We start from the raw sequence: 15,373 nt of genomic DNA, 5'->3' as shown, positions 1-15,373 counted from the left end.
TGATATGAATAAAATCTACATATCTGAGATGGGAAAATGTGTTTTATTAATTTTACCATTTTGTAAAGAATTTTACCATGAATGCCTGTTGTCGCTAATTTGCATCATACCTAAATTTATATCTATTCTATATGGTATGGACAAATTAACAATCTCAATTTAATTTAGCATCAGCTTGGAGCCAGAAACACACATATCTTTTTTGATATAATTGTGAATAAATTCAGGCGTCACAGGGTTAAAGAAATGCCAAAAAACCAGAGCAGGTTTTTCTCCCACCCAAGAATGCTGTGTGGACTGGCCAGACCCTCCGCCGCAGCGCTGTGGAAGAAGGTCTGGCAAAGCGAGACTAACCCAACCCTGATCTTTACCTAAACTTAACAGACTTGTTTTTCTGCCTAAACCTAACCAAACCTTAAGCAGAACATTGTCACATCATAACATCACAACATAATTCGTTTTTTCAACGGTAGCCTCATTTGTTAGTTTTTTTGAAAGGCACAGATAAATGATGTAATTTTGCCGAAAGTGGCGTCAGATCATCAAATGCTTGTATGTCGTTTTTAGAGGGCAAATTGACGAATGACGTACGTTTGACTTAATTTGGATGACTTGTTGTTTCACACTCCCTCCCCCCCCCCAGACCACGAGCACACAACTACACACAATTTCCAAAACCAGGTGTTAAAGCTTGAAATTTTTTTTTTTCTTTAATGTTTCACAGAGAGATATTTCTTGTTTAGAAATCACTTTGGAAAGTTTTTGCTTTGCTTTACAGGAAGTTTCACTGCACCAGGAACTACATCCACATCAACCTGTTCTTCTCCTTCATCCTGAGAGCAAGCGCTGTCTTCATTAAAGATGGCGTTCTTTTTTCGGATGTAAACCTGGACCACTGCTTCATGTCTACTGTGAGTGTAAAACTCCACCACAGCTCCATTGGTGTGTCCAGCGCTTCCATGTATAATGGAAAGATACTGTGTTACAGTCCAAGTATCGTCTATACGATGACGATTCATTAAGGGGATTGCTCCGGTGCAGCCAGAAGATCCGGCGGATGTCCCTCATCTTCGGCCTCATGTCCGTCACCTTCCTCTTTCTTTGTGTTTGCATTTATGAAGACTATGGTTAACTGCTCTTCAGATCTCTGCAGGGTAAATCCAGACAGCTAGCTAGACTAACTGTCCAATCAGAGTTTTCTGTTGCACAACAAAAAAAACTTTTTAACATACACACGTTCCACCATGGCTCCGTCCGGCACCAAGCACCGCCCAAGACGATTGTGGTTGGTTTAAAGAAATGCCAATAAAGCAGAGCACCTTTCTCAGAAGCCAGACCTTTCTTCGCACCGCTGTTTAGTTTATTTCAATCAATCAATCAATCAATCAATCAATCAATCAATCAAAACATCACATAACATAAATAGTAAAAAAAAAAAAAAAAAAAGTCACCTTAGTTCATGCAGCGTCATCTAAACTCGTTTATAATCAATACTGATCGAAAAGGTATAGGTTGAAGAATTTGCTTATTACACCTACCCTTTTTACATTCTGTTATTCTTATTTTGTTCTTAGGTCCCTCAGATTATTATCAATTGTATAAAATGTATTATCATTAGGGCTGTCAGCATTAACGCATTAATTGCGATGCAATTAAGGGCCGAGCATAACGTGTACATTTTTTTTTTAATCGCATGCCGCCATTTATTCATTTATTTTCACTTCACTTGACTTTGCGTCGTACCTGTACTATTTTGACCCTTTGCCGCACTTTGCCATGCTTCCTCGTAACACATCCTGCTGCTGCAGGAAAACGACAGCAGCAACACAACTCTGAATGGCACTTTTTATTTTCCAAAACTCCCGGACGGGTCGAAAGCCATATGCACATTGTGTAAAGCCGAATTAAAATATCACGAAGCACGTCAAGCTTGAGCTACCACCTACGAGCTAATTAACATGACTCAGGTTGATGCTAGCGTGCAGCCCCACGCACACACAGCATGCACTCCACGGAGAAAGCAGCCCAACTGGAACTGCTGCAAAGTGATGCAAGGTGATCACTGGACGTCAGTAAGTAATCAAAATTATTTAGGAGTTACTGCACACTATACTGACTCTAGATTCAAATTTGTGACTAGATTCACACATTTTTCTTTTGTTTACAGTAAATAAATAATAAACAAATACAAATCTTAAAGGTCCAATATGTAATATTTGTACTGTAATAAATCCAAAAATGACACCATTGCCTCATCAGATATTAAGGAAACATGTTAAACTGAAATACTATCTTTTCTGACAACAATGCTAATTTCAGTATTTTTTCTTTTTGAAATTTACATTCCGTGACGGAATTTATGTTTTGATCTGTGTGTTGTTATCCACGGCCCAGTTTGACAGGCAGGCCGGGTTGCCAGATATACCTGTAAAAACGTAAACCCAGCACGCTACAGCTGTAACGGTAGTACAGCCATGAAAGCAGCAAACAAACCAACAGGATCAACGGAGATAGATTCTACATGACATAAAAAAAAGAAAACAGCATGTTTCTAACAGTTGCGTGACCAGAGACGTAACAACCCCCTGGTAAATATTGGAGATGTATTTGAAAGATGGAGACAGCTTAGAGCCCAAAAGGACGCAGAGTTGGCTTATTTTCTCCTGAACCGGTAAGCATTAGCTCCATGCTAATTTATCACAGCTACTACGGATGGGCATTTTTTGTCATTTCAACATTTGTGTACTCACATTGAATTATATAGCTAGAGTAACCGAGTTGGTTACTCGCAAAAACAATTGAGACATAGCCAGTAAAGTGATCCCGATTGGTCCTGGCTAACGCCGCCATGCTAACCCTGCTAACTGTTAACGTTACCGGGCAGCCCATGGCTGTTTACAGCGTGTAGCCTCTTCAGCGGCTGGAGCCGACAACGGTGAGTTATTTTAAGCCACGAGAGGGGGGCTGTAAATCGGAAAGAGAGGACTATGAGTTTGCAGTGTGTTTAGCGATTGTTGCCGTAATTCTAAGCAAATGAAGTGTGTTCCGTCGGCAAGGTAGTGGTATTTTTAGCGTTTCGTATTGTAATTCTAAGCCAAGGAAGTGTGCCTGACTGGCGTGTGGAGAGGACGGTGAGGTTGTTGTGTTTTTAGCGGTTCATACTGTAATTTTAAGCCGAAAAAGTGTGTCTGTTAGTTGGTTACAGAGCTCCGCGTGAGCACGGGCTTTTATGACTGTCAATATAGCCAGCATCTAACGTTAGCTACTCGGCTGTGCTGTGGAGTAATGTCTGGCTATGTGAGACTAGCATCTACCGTTAGCTACTCTGCTGTGCTGTGGAGTAACGTCTGGCTATGTGAGAAAAGCGTCCAGCTACATTGTTGTGAATGCTGCGGTCTCAGCCTGGCAACCCCCGTGAACTTCGAGTCTGGGCAGGAGGGGGCGGGGGAAACGACTCTCCAGTATTTTGAATTGGTAGTGCAGTAACTATTTTAACCGCTAGCTGCCAGTATTACACACAATATTACATATTGCACCTTTAAAGTCAAGTTCATAAAGTAACTTTCCTTGCATTCATTTGATTCCCAGTCAAGATACACTGATAAGAATTGCTTTCCATTGTTAATATGTACTTAAAAACAGTTCTGAAATGCAAAATAGAATTTTAATCATGTGATAAAACTTATTAACTATAGATATCAGCGATTAATCGCAATTTAAAAAGTAATTGACAGCCCTAATTATCATTAATTTCTGTATTTTATATAAATATTATCACACATATGTGCAGAAGTAAAAAATAAACAAAACAAAATAAATTCCCATTCATATACACATTGACATGCATGCCTTTATATTTGTTAATCACCCTACTTTTTAGTAATTCTTTTAAATCTTTGTAGTGTGTAACACATTTTTACTTCCTCATCTCTTGCTGATATACATGTACATACTGTATACATGTTCTATTCTTTATCTTTGTGAAGATGCACATTCCCCTCAGTTTATACTCTGTGGACAGAGGTCTGGCAATGCGAGACTATCCTGTGTTTAAAAATCCTGAGGGAGTGAAGTTATGTTAACAGTTGAAAACATGAGTTAGTTTTAATATTCATACTTTCAGATCAGTTAATAGAGGAAAGGAAAGAAAGAAGACATGACACAGAGAAGGATGGAAAAGTCAGACAGGAAAGACTGGAACAAAGGCTAAAGGGAAAGAAATTGAGAAAAGGTGAGAAAAAAGGAAAAGATAACACCAATATGTTATCATGTCATGTTGGATGTAAAGGGTTTAAGAATTGACAAAAGAAAAAACAACAAAATATCTTCGAAAATGACTTCTGGCAAGTTAATTCAGTCGGATAACCTGCATTTTGTTTTCTGGACATAAATCTCACAAACGCAGAAGAGCTGATTATCATAGAGAGCAAGAAGGAGTGGGATTAAACTGCTGGGAGTGACTGAGTAGAGCCTGTGAGAGCATTAATGACTAGTGTTTCTCTTCCTATTGTTCTGCTGATGTGGCTGCCTGGAGTGAAGGTAAGTGTCCCTCTTGAGTGGCAAAGGACCAGCATCAGCAGACACAAAACGATGATGAGAAGAAGATGAGAGGAACCTCTTGTGCTCCATCCAAACCAAATAGACGGAGGGATTAAAGAGGGAAATTGTGACAGGAAATAGTTTGATAAATAGACGAGGGGACGGTGTTGGAAAAGGGTAAAGAGCCCCTATTATGCTTTTTGGGATTTTTTCAACTTTTAGTGTTATATTTTTTGTGTATAGATAAGATATACAATAGATTTATAAAGTACAAAAAAACACATTTTACTCCAAATGGAGCTTTCTCTCCCACTGACAGCACCTTTACTCAACTGCCCGAAAACGCCTCCTCAACAGGCTTCCTCAATTAGTGAGGTCACTGATTGAGAAAGCCAGCCCAGTCTTTCATATGTGCTGCCCATAGGTGCTGCCTGAGCAAGCACAGCCTGCCCAGTGGCTTGTTTAAATTTGGTTGACCTATCACAGCAGAGTGGGCCAGCTGACCAATTAGAGCAGACTGGGCTTTTCAGAAAGGCGGGGCCAAGAACTCCGACGTAGTGTTTCAGGCAGAGCCTGCAGCCATGGGCAGTACGACACATATAATGTTGGCCAAAAAACTATATCAATGCAATTTTAACACATTTAAATTTTCAGTGAAAAAAAGAATACTTAGAAATGTGGGAACGTAGGGCTGACCCCGATGGGAGAGGCCATTAACATCACGCCCACTCCAGATAAATGACATCCACTGACTCATCTGATGCTTGTGGCTGTTGTTGTTTTTGTCCCGCAGACATCCTGTAAATCCGCCGTGGCCTTCTTCCAGTTCAGTATCCTGGCCAACTACTTCTGGCTGCTGGTGGAGGGCATGTACCTGCAGACGCTGCTTGCTCTCACCTTTGTCTTCCAGAAGAAATACTTCTGGTGGTACATACTCATCGGCTGGGGTGGGTGATCCTTCTCTTCCACCCGTCTCTGTTTACCTTCACATTTCTTTCTTCCTCTGTCTCTTGTAAGAGCTCTGCGTGGATCGTTGCGACTGATCAGGTAACTCTGTTTGTGCCTCCTAGGTGTCCCAACAACAATCATAACGGCGTGGATCCTCACTCGAAACTTCTACGATAACAAGGGGTGAGCTGCTGCAGTGGATATTCAGAGAAAATGTCACATAAAACTGACTTCAAAACACCCAATCACAATGTTTGTTTACAATGAAACAATAACTCCTGCGTCCCTTACAAAATGAACAATTTAACAGCGCTGAGCAAACGGGGACAACGAACAACTGGACATACTCTCATCTCATCTCATTCATATAAAATGCATGTTTGATGCTTTCATATGTAAACACTTTCCTTAAAGTAATGCCTACCATACACTAGAAGACTTTGAACAGACTTTGAAAATATTGAAGTCTGACACCATCTTCCATCTAAAGACAACCATCTCACATCTAATGTTACACTGGGGATCTTGCAGGGTCACACATTGCAAGACTACAACCAGATTTGTTTTGAAAACCAAGTTAACCAAGTTAGCTAGCTACCGCTAGCGTTAGCTGGTAACTTTAAGGTAAAGTTTGCAGATGTTCTGTTCTGCTGTACATGCAGATGAATTGCGGCAGTACCCAGAGGTCTGCGTTTATCCGGCGAAAAAAAACAACCTTGAATGACGCGCTTAAGAAGGATTGAAAATCGCCAACTTTCCCTCTTTAGCATTTAGTTTAGAACGGCGCCATGGAACCATAAACAACACTTGCTCAAGCCATTTTCTGCTTTCTGTTTGGGGCTGGAGGGACCCTTTGGTTGTTGAAAGTGTTCATGATTTAACTTAAACGTAGGATAATATCAAACACGTTTGATTTCATCGGAACGTCAAGACGGAAAAAAGACTGACTCGGACTGAGTATTATGACCACCTTACACCAAACAATTGAGACAACGCGAGCGCGCCCCAAGACTCTCATGATTTCATTCCGATATTTGAAATTTGTCTGCGACAATGGAATCGCTTGAAAAGTCATTTGGCATAAGGTCGGCATTAGGTGTGAGAACTAATGTACCACAGAAGTAAATGACACCACTCAAACTAGTAGCTAGATTTGGTTTATCAAAGACGCTAGCAAAGCAGCGGAGTACAGAAAGAGCACAGCAGAGACAACAGAAAGGTTGGACCTCCGTGTTTAACCATATAAACCATTAAACTGTTGTAGCTGTAAAATGACAACAGAAATAAACAAGTGCTATTTGTCTACCCAGAAGTAATTTTTGTCTTAGCGCTATGTCATGGTGATCCGGTCTATAGGCATACTCAAGTATCCTCCCATTAAGACCCACTGATTCACCAAATATTTGTTTTGGGACATTTTTTGTCCCTGGAACAGAAGCACACTTTGCCAGGAATACCGGGCACAGCTTTGTATGTCTTATACATGGTGATTGCATGATGAGTGGATGGTTGTAAAGTCTGTGACACACAGTTGTTTTAACAGAATACTCAGAAGTGATAAAAGTTAAGAATTTTCTTCTACTATTTCTATAACAGCGTTCTGGCTGCGGTTCATGAGTTGTTGGGTGTTGTCTTGATGAGATGAACAGAATTGCTCTTCTGTAACTGCCTTGTTAATCTCATTACTGTGGGTTGTGTGTCACAGGTGCTGGGATGACACAGATGTGGCCTTCATCTGGTGGATCATAAAAGCTCCAATAACTGCATCACTACTGGTGAGTACAGAGCAGTTATAGTTACAGTGGGAGCTACTGAGGAATTATAAGAGTCCTCAATCTTGGATCAGGGCTTTATGACTCTTTGACACTGCACCAGCTGCTGTAAACTCTTATTGTGCATTCATATTACATGCAACAATAACAAGTCAAGGGAAGTTGATGCATTTCCTACATAGAAGCCGGGAAACTTGACCAGTGCACAGCCACGATTGTTATCTTTGGCAGTAAACACTTAGAGATAATCAGCGCACATCCCTGTTTCCCCTGCTGGTTTATTTTTGTTTGTTTGAGGGAGAGAGATTTCTGTTTCTATAAAACTTTTATTTTGTATGTTATTTTTATTTCATTTTCTCCCAAATTTGAAATGGCTAAAAGGTGTTTCACGTTTCCTGCTGTCAGCACGGTCGGGGCCGGAGTTGATGGCGACATTGCGGCCTGGGCGACTGTGCTTGGAGGGTGTGTATGGCGTCTGAGCGCCGAGCCGTACACCTCCAAGATATTATAACACATGGACACTGCGTTGCAACGATTGACCACTGAATAGGAGAAGTCTGTTCTTGAAGCAGCTCTGACCACTTTGACCACAATCAGTAGGAACCACCAGACGGTTTGAGGCGACCGTGGGCTCTGTCCTCACTGCCCCGATTGCACTAGTCTATATCGTCGACGATTCAATTAGGGGATTGCTCCGGTGCTGCTGGAAGAGCCGCCGGATGTCCCTTATTTTCGTCCGGATGTCCCTCACCTACCGCTTTCTTTGTGTTGCCATTCTAAACTCCGGTCGATTTCCAGACGGCTAGCTAGAGTATCTGTCCAATCTGAGTTTTCTGTTGCATGACTAAATGTAGGCTATTTTGCAGAGGCACCGTTATTGCGTCCGGGGCTTAGCTCCACCCAATAGGATTGTGATTGGTTTAAAGAAATGCCAATAAACCAGAGCATGTTTTTCTCTGAGTGCTGTGTGGACTTAACCTGACTCCGCTAGATGGATTGCTTCGCATTTGCTCGGCATATCCATCTGGGAACTTTCCGTTGGAAAACTTTTGGGAAGGGGTGGAAATACTGGTTAGCTGATTGGATGAACCATCTGTCTATAATCTATGTTGGTCATAGACGGGCCAAATCAACCAATCAGATCCACGAAGCGTATGAAAACACAACCACAAGCCCGCCCCTGCTGCTGCAGGCAAAGCATAGCTCGTTAGCTCAGAATGCAAGCAACATGTCGGTAAAGGATATTTGCCGTTTGTGTAACGAGAATTTAGGAATAAAACAAACCATTTCAGGTTCCCGGACCATATTCCAAAAGAAGGATCCAAGAGAAAAAAAGCATTAGCGAGCGGCCACCGCTGTCTGAAAATAGTGGTTAGCTGATTGGATAAACCATCTGTCTATCACCACCCAACCCACTACAAAACCAACGCTGATTGGCCCGGTCGTTTGGCTAACGGCTCTAAATTTTCTCTATCTCAAGATGCCAGACTGATCTGCGAGTGGAAAACTGGAGCTCGCGAGATCAGGACAGTCTCACGAGGCTAGTGTGGACTAGCCAGATGAAAGATCTGGCAATGCAAGACTACGATTGCACTGACAGCACGAACCATGAAACCTGGTTAATTCTCTTGCACTGCAATCCTTGTCACTGCTGACCCTTCGGTCAGTCTGGGGAAGGACTGGAGGGCTACACGCCTCCTCAAACACACATGGGACTGTTCACTGGGAGGGTGATGTGCTCAGCGGCTCATGCTATTACCTCCAGATCACACGCCCCTTCATACAAGTGGGCTGGCATTGAATCAGTTGAATTGTTAGCGCAGCATTAAGAACATATCCCTCACCGGCTTCCTACTTGTGAACACGCAAGACCAAACTGGACAGGGATTGAACCCGTTTTTGCCTCTAGTGTGTTTTTGTTTTTGTACACAAATGTAATTATTATAATTTTAAAGAACAACCTTTTCAATTATATGATCCTTGGTGGTACAATTACATCTATATAAGCAGTTCTGGGTAACTTGCAAAGAGCTTAATCTCTTTTTGTAACTTACCTTAAGTACAAAGTTAAAAGTAACTGGACCTATAGACCCAATCACAATAACTTTCAGGTCGAAAACTCCTGTGTCCCATACATACAACTTGATGTACTCTCATCTGATTCATCTAAAATGCATGTTTGAAGCTTTCATTTGCAAAAATAATTCACATATTTCTACAATTCAAATGAACTGCCATTGTCTACCCGGAAGAGAATTTTGTGTTGACGTCACAGTGATTCGGTCTATTGTAGTCCTGAAGACATATTATGTAGCTCCATTAGTTCTACTGATTGTAAGGGGGGGGGCATGCATTGATGAGCAGAACTAATGAAGCCTCTTGGGTGATGTTATATGAGTTCAAGGTGTAGGTGAAACATGAGGTATCTCAAAACCAAGGTCATGATTTTGAGTTAGAGGTTGATTGCCCCAAACTGTCTTTATATATATTTTTTATTTTGAATTAAGTGTCCCTGTTTTCTACATAAATACTGTGGTGATTATTTCGTATTTTTCTTGACAGCTCTTCATTTTTTCCATGTAGGTGAACTTCATCATCTTCATCAACGTGATCCGCATTCTGGTCCAGAAGCTGACATCTCCTGGTGTCGGTGGCAACGACACCAGTCACTTCAAGTGAGAAGAGATTAAATATCCCTCCACATGATGACATGCACAAACTACGGTGCCCCTTAAGGTCTCATGGGGAATTGTCTTTTCCTTTTGCTCACAAGAAACAAATCTAAGGCTAGCAAAATTAGGCTAACGAAGTACAGCTAATGTTATATCGCTAAAGTTAATATTTAACATTCACAGCATGAAATCGTTTAGAAGTTACCTTATTATCTTAAAGTTTGCTGATGACACTATCATGTACATTCCATTGGGTTTCAGGAAGATGAAACACTCCTCTTCTTTGACAGCCATTTTGACTGGTAGTCGTGTGCACCAGAAAGTATCTTGCGCTTACCAAAAAGTATCTTTCGCGCATCGGAAAATATCTCACACGCACCGGAAAGTATCTTGTGCGCACCAGAAGTTTCTCATGCGCTCCAGAAAAAGAAAAAGAAATCCCCATGTCCCTTTAGGGGCTCCGTAACAAACTGTATGTACTTCATGGGCCTTTTTACAATGTGTGCAGGAGGCTGGCCAAATCCACTCTGCTTCTCATCCCTCTGTTTGGGATGCACTACATGGTGTTTGCTTTCCTGCCAGAAAACACAGGAGCAGAGGCCCGACTCTTCATAGAGCTCGGTCTGGGATCCTTTCAGGTAAAACAAACAACACAGATACAAATTGAAGTAAAGAGATTAAGATTAAACAGCTTTTATAATCCAAAACCAGTATATTTAATATATCAAGTTGACATTTTCCATTATCCAGTGTCAAATTTGCTCAGGATGTCCACTACATTTTTCATATTTAACAGTTTTGGATAATATTTTTCTGCTCTGAAGGGATTTGTTGTGGCCCTGCTTTACTGTTTCCTGAATGGCGAGGTAAGTAAATATTATACAACATTTTTAGGCTCATTATTATACAATTATTCCAATCTAATTAGAATGAGTCATGGAGGGCAACATTCATCTTAAATCATTTTACTGTGCAAAATACTTGAATTCTAGTTAATATTTGTTGGCAGTAAAAGGACCATACAAGTAGTTTTGCATGTCTTAATCAACCACCAGTTGTATCTAGTTTACATGTGCTAGTTATTACCCAAAGCATATGGAGTTTCTAGATTGATGTGCTATCTTTGAACAGCCATTTATAGAGACATTGTGCTAAAAAAATTCCCTTGACAAGACTTGCTCAAGATTCTGACCGCCTTCATGTTCTAATGAAGTTATATTATTGATTATCTAGTAAAGCAGTTTTCAGCAGATACTCAGTCACTCATGTTCTCCATGCCGAGTATGAGCTACTGCCCCCTAGGAGATTCAGAGTCCCTTGATGTAGATTAAAGGGTAACTACCGTTTTTTTTTTTAAACCCTATTTCCCTTTGTTTTTGTGTCTGATGGGAACAACAATCTTTGACATTGGTCCAGTATTAAGCAAGATCGCTGCTGGCAGTGGCGAAACAAGCTACAATGGAAGTTAATAGGACAATTGTGCAGCTTGTATTTAAGTTCACAAAAGTGCTCGTTTTGCCACTGACAGACTCAGATTAATATTCTAACAACATTGCGTGTCTGACAACATTATGGAAAGGATTTCTAAAGAGGTTGATCTTTCTGTTAAAGTTAAAGTTTTTAAAACATAAAAAAGCCGCAAAATTGCGTTCGCTAAAGCCACCAGACTCTATGTAAATAAACAGTAATTTTACCATCGTAAAATACACTTCATTCAGAGGTCTGTACTACGAAGCAAGATTTGGCGTTAGCGAGGTAACTTCGGGTTTAACCCAGGGTTTTCTGTATCGCGAAGGTGGATCACTTGTTACCGGGTTCAATCGCCGTGGTAACTTATGCTGGACGCCTAACCTGGTCGGGAGCAGGTTATGTTGGAGATCAGAGATCAACCGGTGTTAAAGCACCGCCTACTGACCAATCAATACTCGATTGATAACGGCATCACCGTTCTTAAAGAAGATCAGGCGGAGCTTGGTGCGAGGAGAGAGAGGGAAAGAGAGAGGGAAAGAGGAATAGAGGGGTGCGCTCATAAAACTTAAAACATTTAGAGACCGACAACCCCGTTAACTTTCCCTAATGGGTATATTTATGAAATATATAGATTTTAATGGGAGGCAATTACATATCAGCTATTTCTCGGCTTCTTGAGCCGTGTGTCGCCAATGTGCACAGCGGTTTGAATTATGTTTTTATATTTTTATTCGCTCTCACGATAGGCTAAAGCAACGGCAGTTTATGGAAAGCACAAGTGTAATGATGGTCAGATCTTGTGCCTGACTGATGAGGAAGTGATATTGACAAGCGTTGTGATTTACGCATCTACAGCTTTGCCTATTTTTTTTTTGCCAGCTTTCCTACTCTTTTAGGAAGCAGCGAATGTATTGCGTTTTGCCTGCAAGTCCGTGTCTGCGTTCTTCATATTTATGTAGAATTATAGTTTGCTCTTCTTATGTAAAATATGCAGCTCTGGTAGATGTTTGCGATTGGTCGTGCTGCGCAAACACCGCCTCTTTTATGTGAAGGCGCGCCGCTGGATTGGGAAACCCTGATGGTTAATTTAACTAGTTGTTAACCACCGTCGTGACACCGTTTATGCGAGACCGCGGTGGTTAGGTTAGGTTAGGTGAAGCCGGGTAACTCAAAGAAATCCAGGGCATGTTGATCTGGATTCGTAGTACAGGCCTCAGGTCGACAGAAACTAAATAAAACTGTGAAAAGCTGTTTTGGGTCATTTGCTCCATAGGGTTACATTGCAGCCCAGTCTGTGGCTGCCGGTTACAGCGTTCACGCTTAACACTGGACCAATTTCAAAGATTGTTGTTCCCATCAGTCACTTACACACAAAAACATAATAATAAATAGGGTCCAGGTTGAAAAAACGGTAGTTAACCATTAAATAGATGTAAAAATTAATTTGTTCCTGCGTCAGCTTTTAAATGGATCATAAATGGATGAAAAAGTGTATAGGTCAGGACGGACCTTTGAGGAAATAGGTTTAAAGACTATTAATGCATTTACTTATTTTATTTACCGTGGGATTGGCATTTTTTTTATGTGTATGTTTTCCCTGTCTTTTAGAAATCTTGCCGTGTCGTTTGTTCAATAACATTTCTGTATGTATGTTTGTATGTATGTTAATGGCTGCAGCATGGGCAGTTAGCCAAAGCAAACGTTTTCACTCTGTGGAACCATAAAGGTTATCTTGTCTTTTCTTATCAGTCAGTAGATGTGACTAAAGTCTGATATCTTGAGGTTTCAGGATCGGCTACCTAAACAACCTTTTATGAAGGCCCTGCAAACCCACACAGCTGTTTTCACTTTGTCTGGCTAATTAGGCTTCAGCTTAGGTTGAAAGACAAGAGGTCTAATCAGGCAGGATAAGTGAAAACATCGGTGTAGGTGTGTAGTGAAATAATTCCTATATATATATATATATATAAAATAATTCCTTAATAGAATAGCTTGCAATTTGAAAAGTAAACTTAAAAATACCACTTAACGTCATATTTACTTTCACATATTGATAAAAAAAAAAAACTTTGGACACAGGGTGGGAGTGATTCTAAATCAGCCCTGAACATTATCTGCACTTTTTTTAAATAATAAAACAAATCCTTAAATTTCATAACTCTGGAATTTATAAATGTAAGAAAGTGTCCCTATTTACTGCGCTAAAATCTGCAAATCTAAATCTACTAGTATGATTCCTTTTAAGACATGGAGTGGGAGAGCCCAGTACAGACCAACAATGTACCTTTAAGATAGAGAACTTAATTCAACCATGGTCTCTGGAGCATTTGTTTTCCACCTCTCCATGATTTTCGTGTGTTTTCACATGCATATGTTGGTGTGTGTGTGTGTGTGTGTGTGTTTTCAGGTGCAGGCAGAACTGAAGAAGAGGTTTTGGAAGTGGCAGACTCAGAGTTACCTGAGGTACAGTAAACGACGGCGTACCTTGTTCACTGAAAGCAGCACGGTCACTCAGATCTCTGTCTTGGACAAATCCAGCCCCAAAGATAAGCCGCCCTCAGAGACACGCGCCCTCACAGCCAGCAACATCTCCACTGTCTGAGGAGCATTCCCTAATGTTCATGTCCTGTGTTACACCCGCTCGGTATTTGGACAAGGTCCTGAGCAGGTGACTTAACATGCCTGATTGTTGAGTGTTTAAAGTTCCTCTTAACTTGGTTGCAGAGTCCCACACGGGCTGCCAAACTTAGGTCTTTAACTCCTTTAACCTTCACATCATACTCACAACCACCGAATCAGTTCTCCTCTTTTACAAAAGTGCTGATATCAATTACACCGTGAATGTGGCTTGAAAACATTGTCCTTTACGTTTTTATTTAGATCTATGAAAGGGAAAATCAACCATATTTTACTAAAAGTAACTATGATTAGTTTCTGCTGTCACAGCTCCTCTGAGTCCTTTTAGTTCAAGACTCAGCTGTTCTGCTTCGTGTTAAAATGTGTTTATGTTTTTGCTCATATTATTATATTTTCACATGCTAAGCCATTCATAGGGCTAAACTAAAATAGATTGTCCTCTGTTGCGGTCTCAAGTAGCCAGAGGACGGACAGCGGTCAGGAAGGGTTAGGAGCAGGACAGGACATACTGTAAGGAGGAAGGCTGGATGGCTCAAACAAACAGGACTTTCACTCATTGGCGTTTGTTTCCCATGTGAAACCAAAAGTCAGCTGCCATTTTGAAATTAACCGTGTTTAACAGCCGTTATAAGTGACGCAATGACGTCCGTGACGTCACGTTACGTCCTCATTTTAGTAGTTTTACATAATTTAAAAGCCCTAAACCCTTAACCTTAACCCTAGTTTATATCAAGGATGTTTCATTTGTGGGATTGTTCAAGTGCCGCTGGAAATTCCGCCGAATGTCCATCTCCTTTCTTTATTTTAGCATTCTAAACTCCGGTGGATTTCTGAGGACTATGGTTAACTGCTCCTCAGATCTCTGCAGGGTAAATCCAGACAGCTAGCTAGACTATCTGTCCAATCTGAGTTTTCTCTCGCACGACTAAAACAACTTTTGAACGTACACCTGTTCCACCAAAACAAGTTCCTTGCCGAGACTATTTTGTAGAATCACGGGGTCTTAGGGCCGCCCGCCCAAGACGATTGTGATTGGTTTAAAGAAATGCCATTAAACCAGAGCACGTATTTCTCCCATCCCGGAATGCTGTGTGGACTACCCAGACCCTTCTCCGCTGTGCTGTGGAGGAAGGTCTGGCAATGCGAGAATACCCGTAACCCCAACCCCTAATGTTTGAATGATAATAAAAGTATTTTGTTGCCTAAACTTAGTTCCGTTTACTACGTGTTTAAAACTGTGGCCGTTAAGTTATATACAATGGTCACATGATTACAGTCACATGATGAAACCATCATATGTAAAAATGTTTTATTTTGGAGAAATCAACCCATAAT

The 15,373-nt window shown here is 41.0% G+C and overlaps 1 protein-coding gene across 1 annotated transcript in view; it reads left to right on the top strand.

Moving 5' to 3' along the window:
* Positions 1-14,911, top strand: part of ghrhrb (growth hormone releasing hormone receptor b) — a 55,183-nt gene extending 40,272 nt beyond the window's left edge. Inside the window, exons 6-13 of the mRNA XM_028587853.1 lie at positions 779-911; positions 5,333-5,486; positions 5,610-5,670; positions 7,193-7,262; positions 9,843-9,934; positions 10,440-10,569; positions 10,756-10,797; positions 13,809-14,911. Coding sequence (XP_028443654.1) covers positions 779-911; positions 5,333-5,486; positions 5,610-5,670; positions 7,193-7,262; positions 9,843-9,934; positions 10,440-10,569; positions 10,756-10,797; positions 13,809-14,003 — 877 coding nt within the window. The 3' untranslated portion in view covers positions 14,004-14,911. The remainder of the gene's footprint in view (positions 1-778; positions 912-5,332; positions 5,487-5,609; positions 5,671-7,192; positions 7,263-9,842; positions 9,935-10,439; positions 10,570-10,755; positions 10,798-13,808) is intronic.
* Positions 14,912-15,373: the final 462 nt, after the last annotated feature.

This window comes from Perca flavescens, chromosome 9 (genome assembly GCF_004354835.1).
Source record: "Perca flavescens isolate YP-PL-M2 chromosome 9, PFLA_1.0, whole genome shotgun sequence".
In the NCBI taxonomy this organism is placed as follows: domain Eukaryota; kingdom Metazoa; phylum Chordata; class Actinopteri; order Perciformes; family Percidae; genus Perca; species Perca flavescens.
This window is presented reverse-complemented; position numbering and strand designations above follow the sequence as displayed.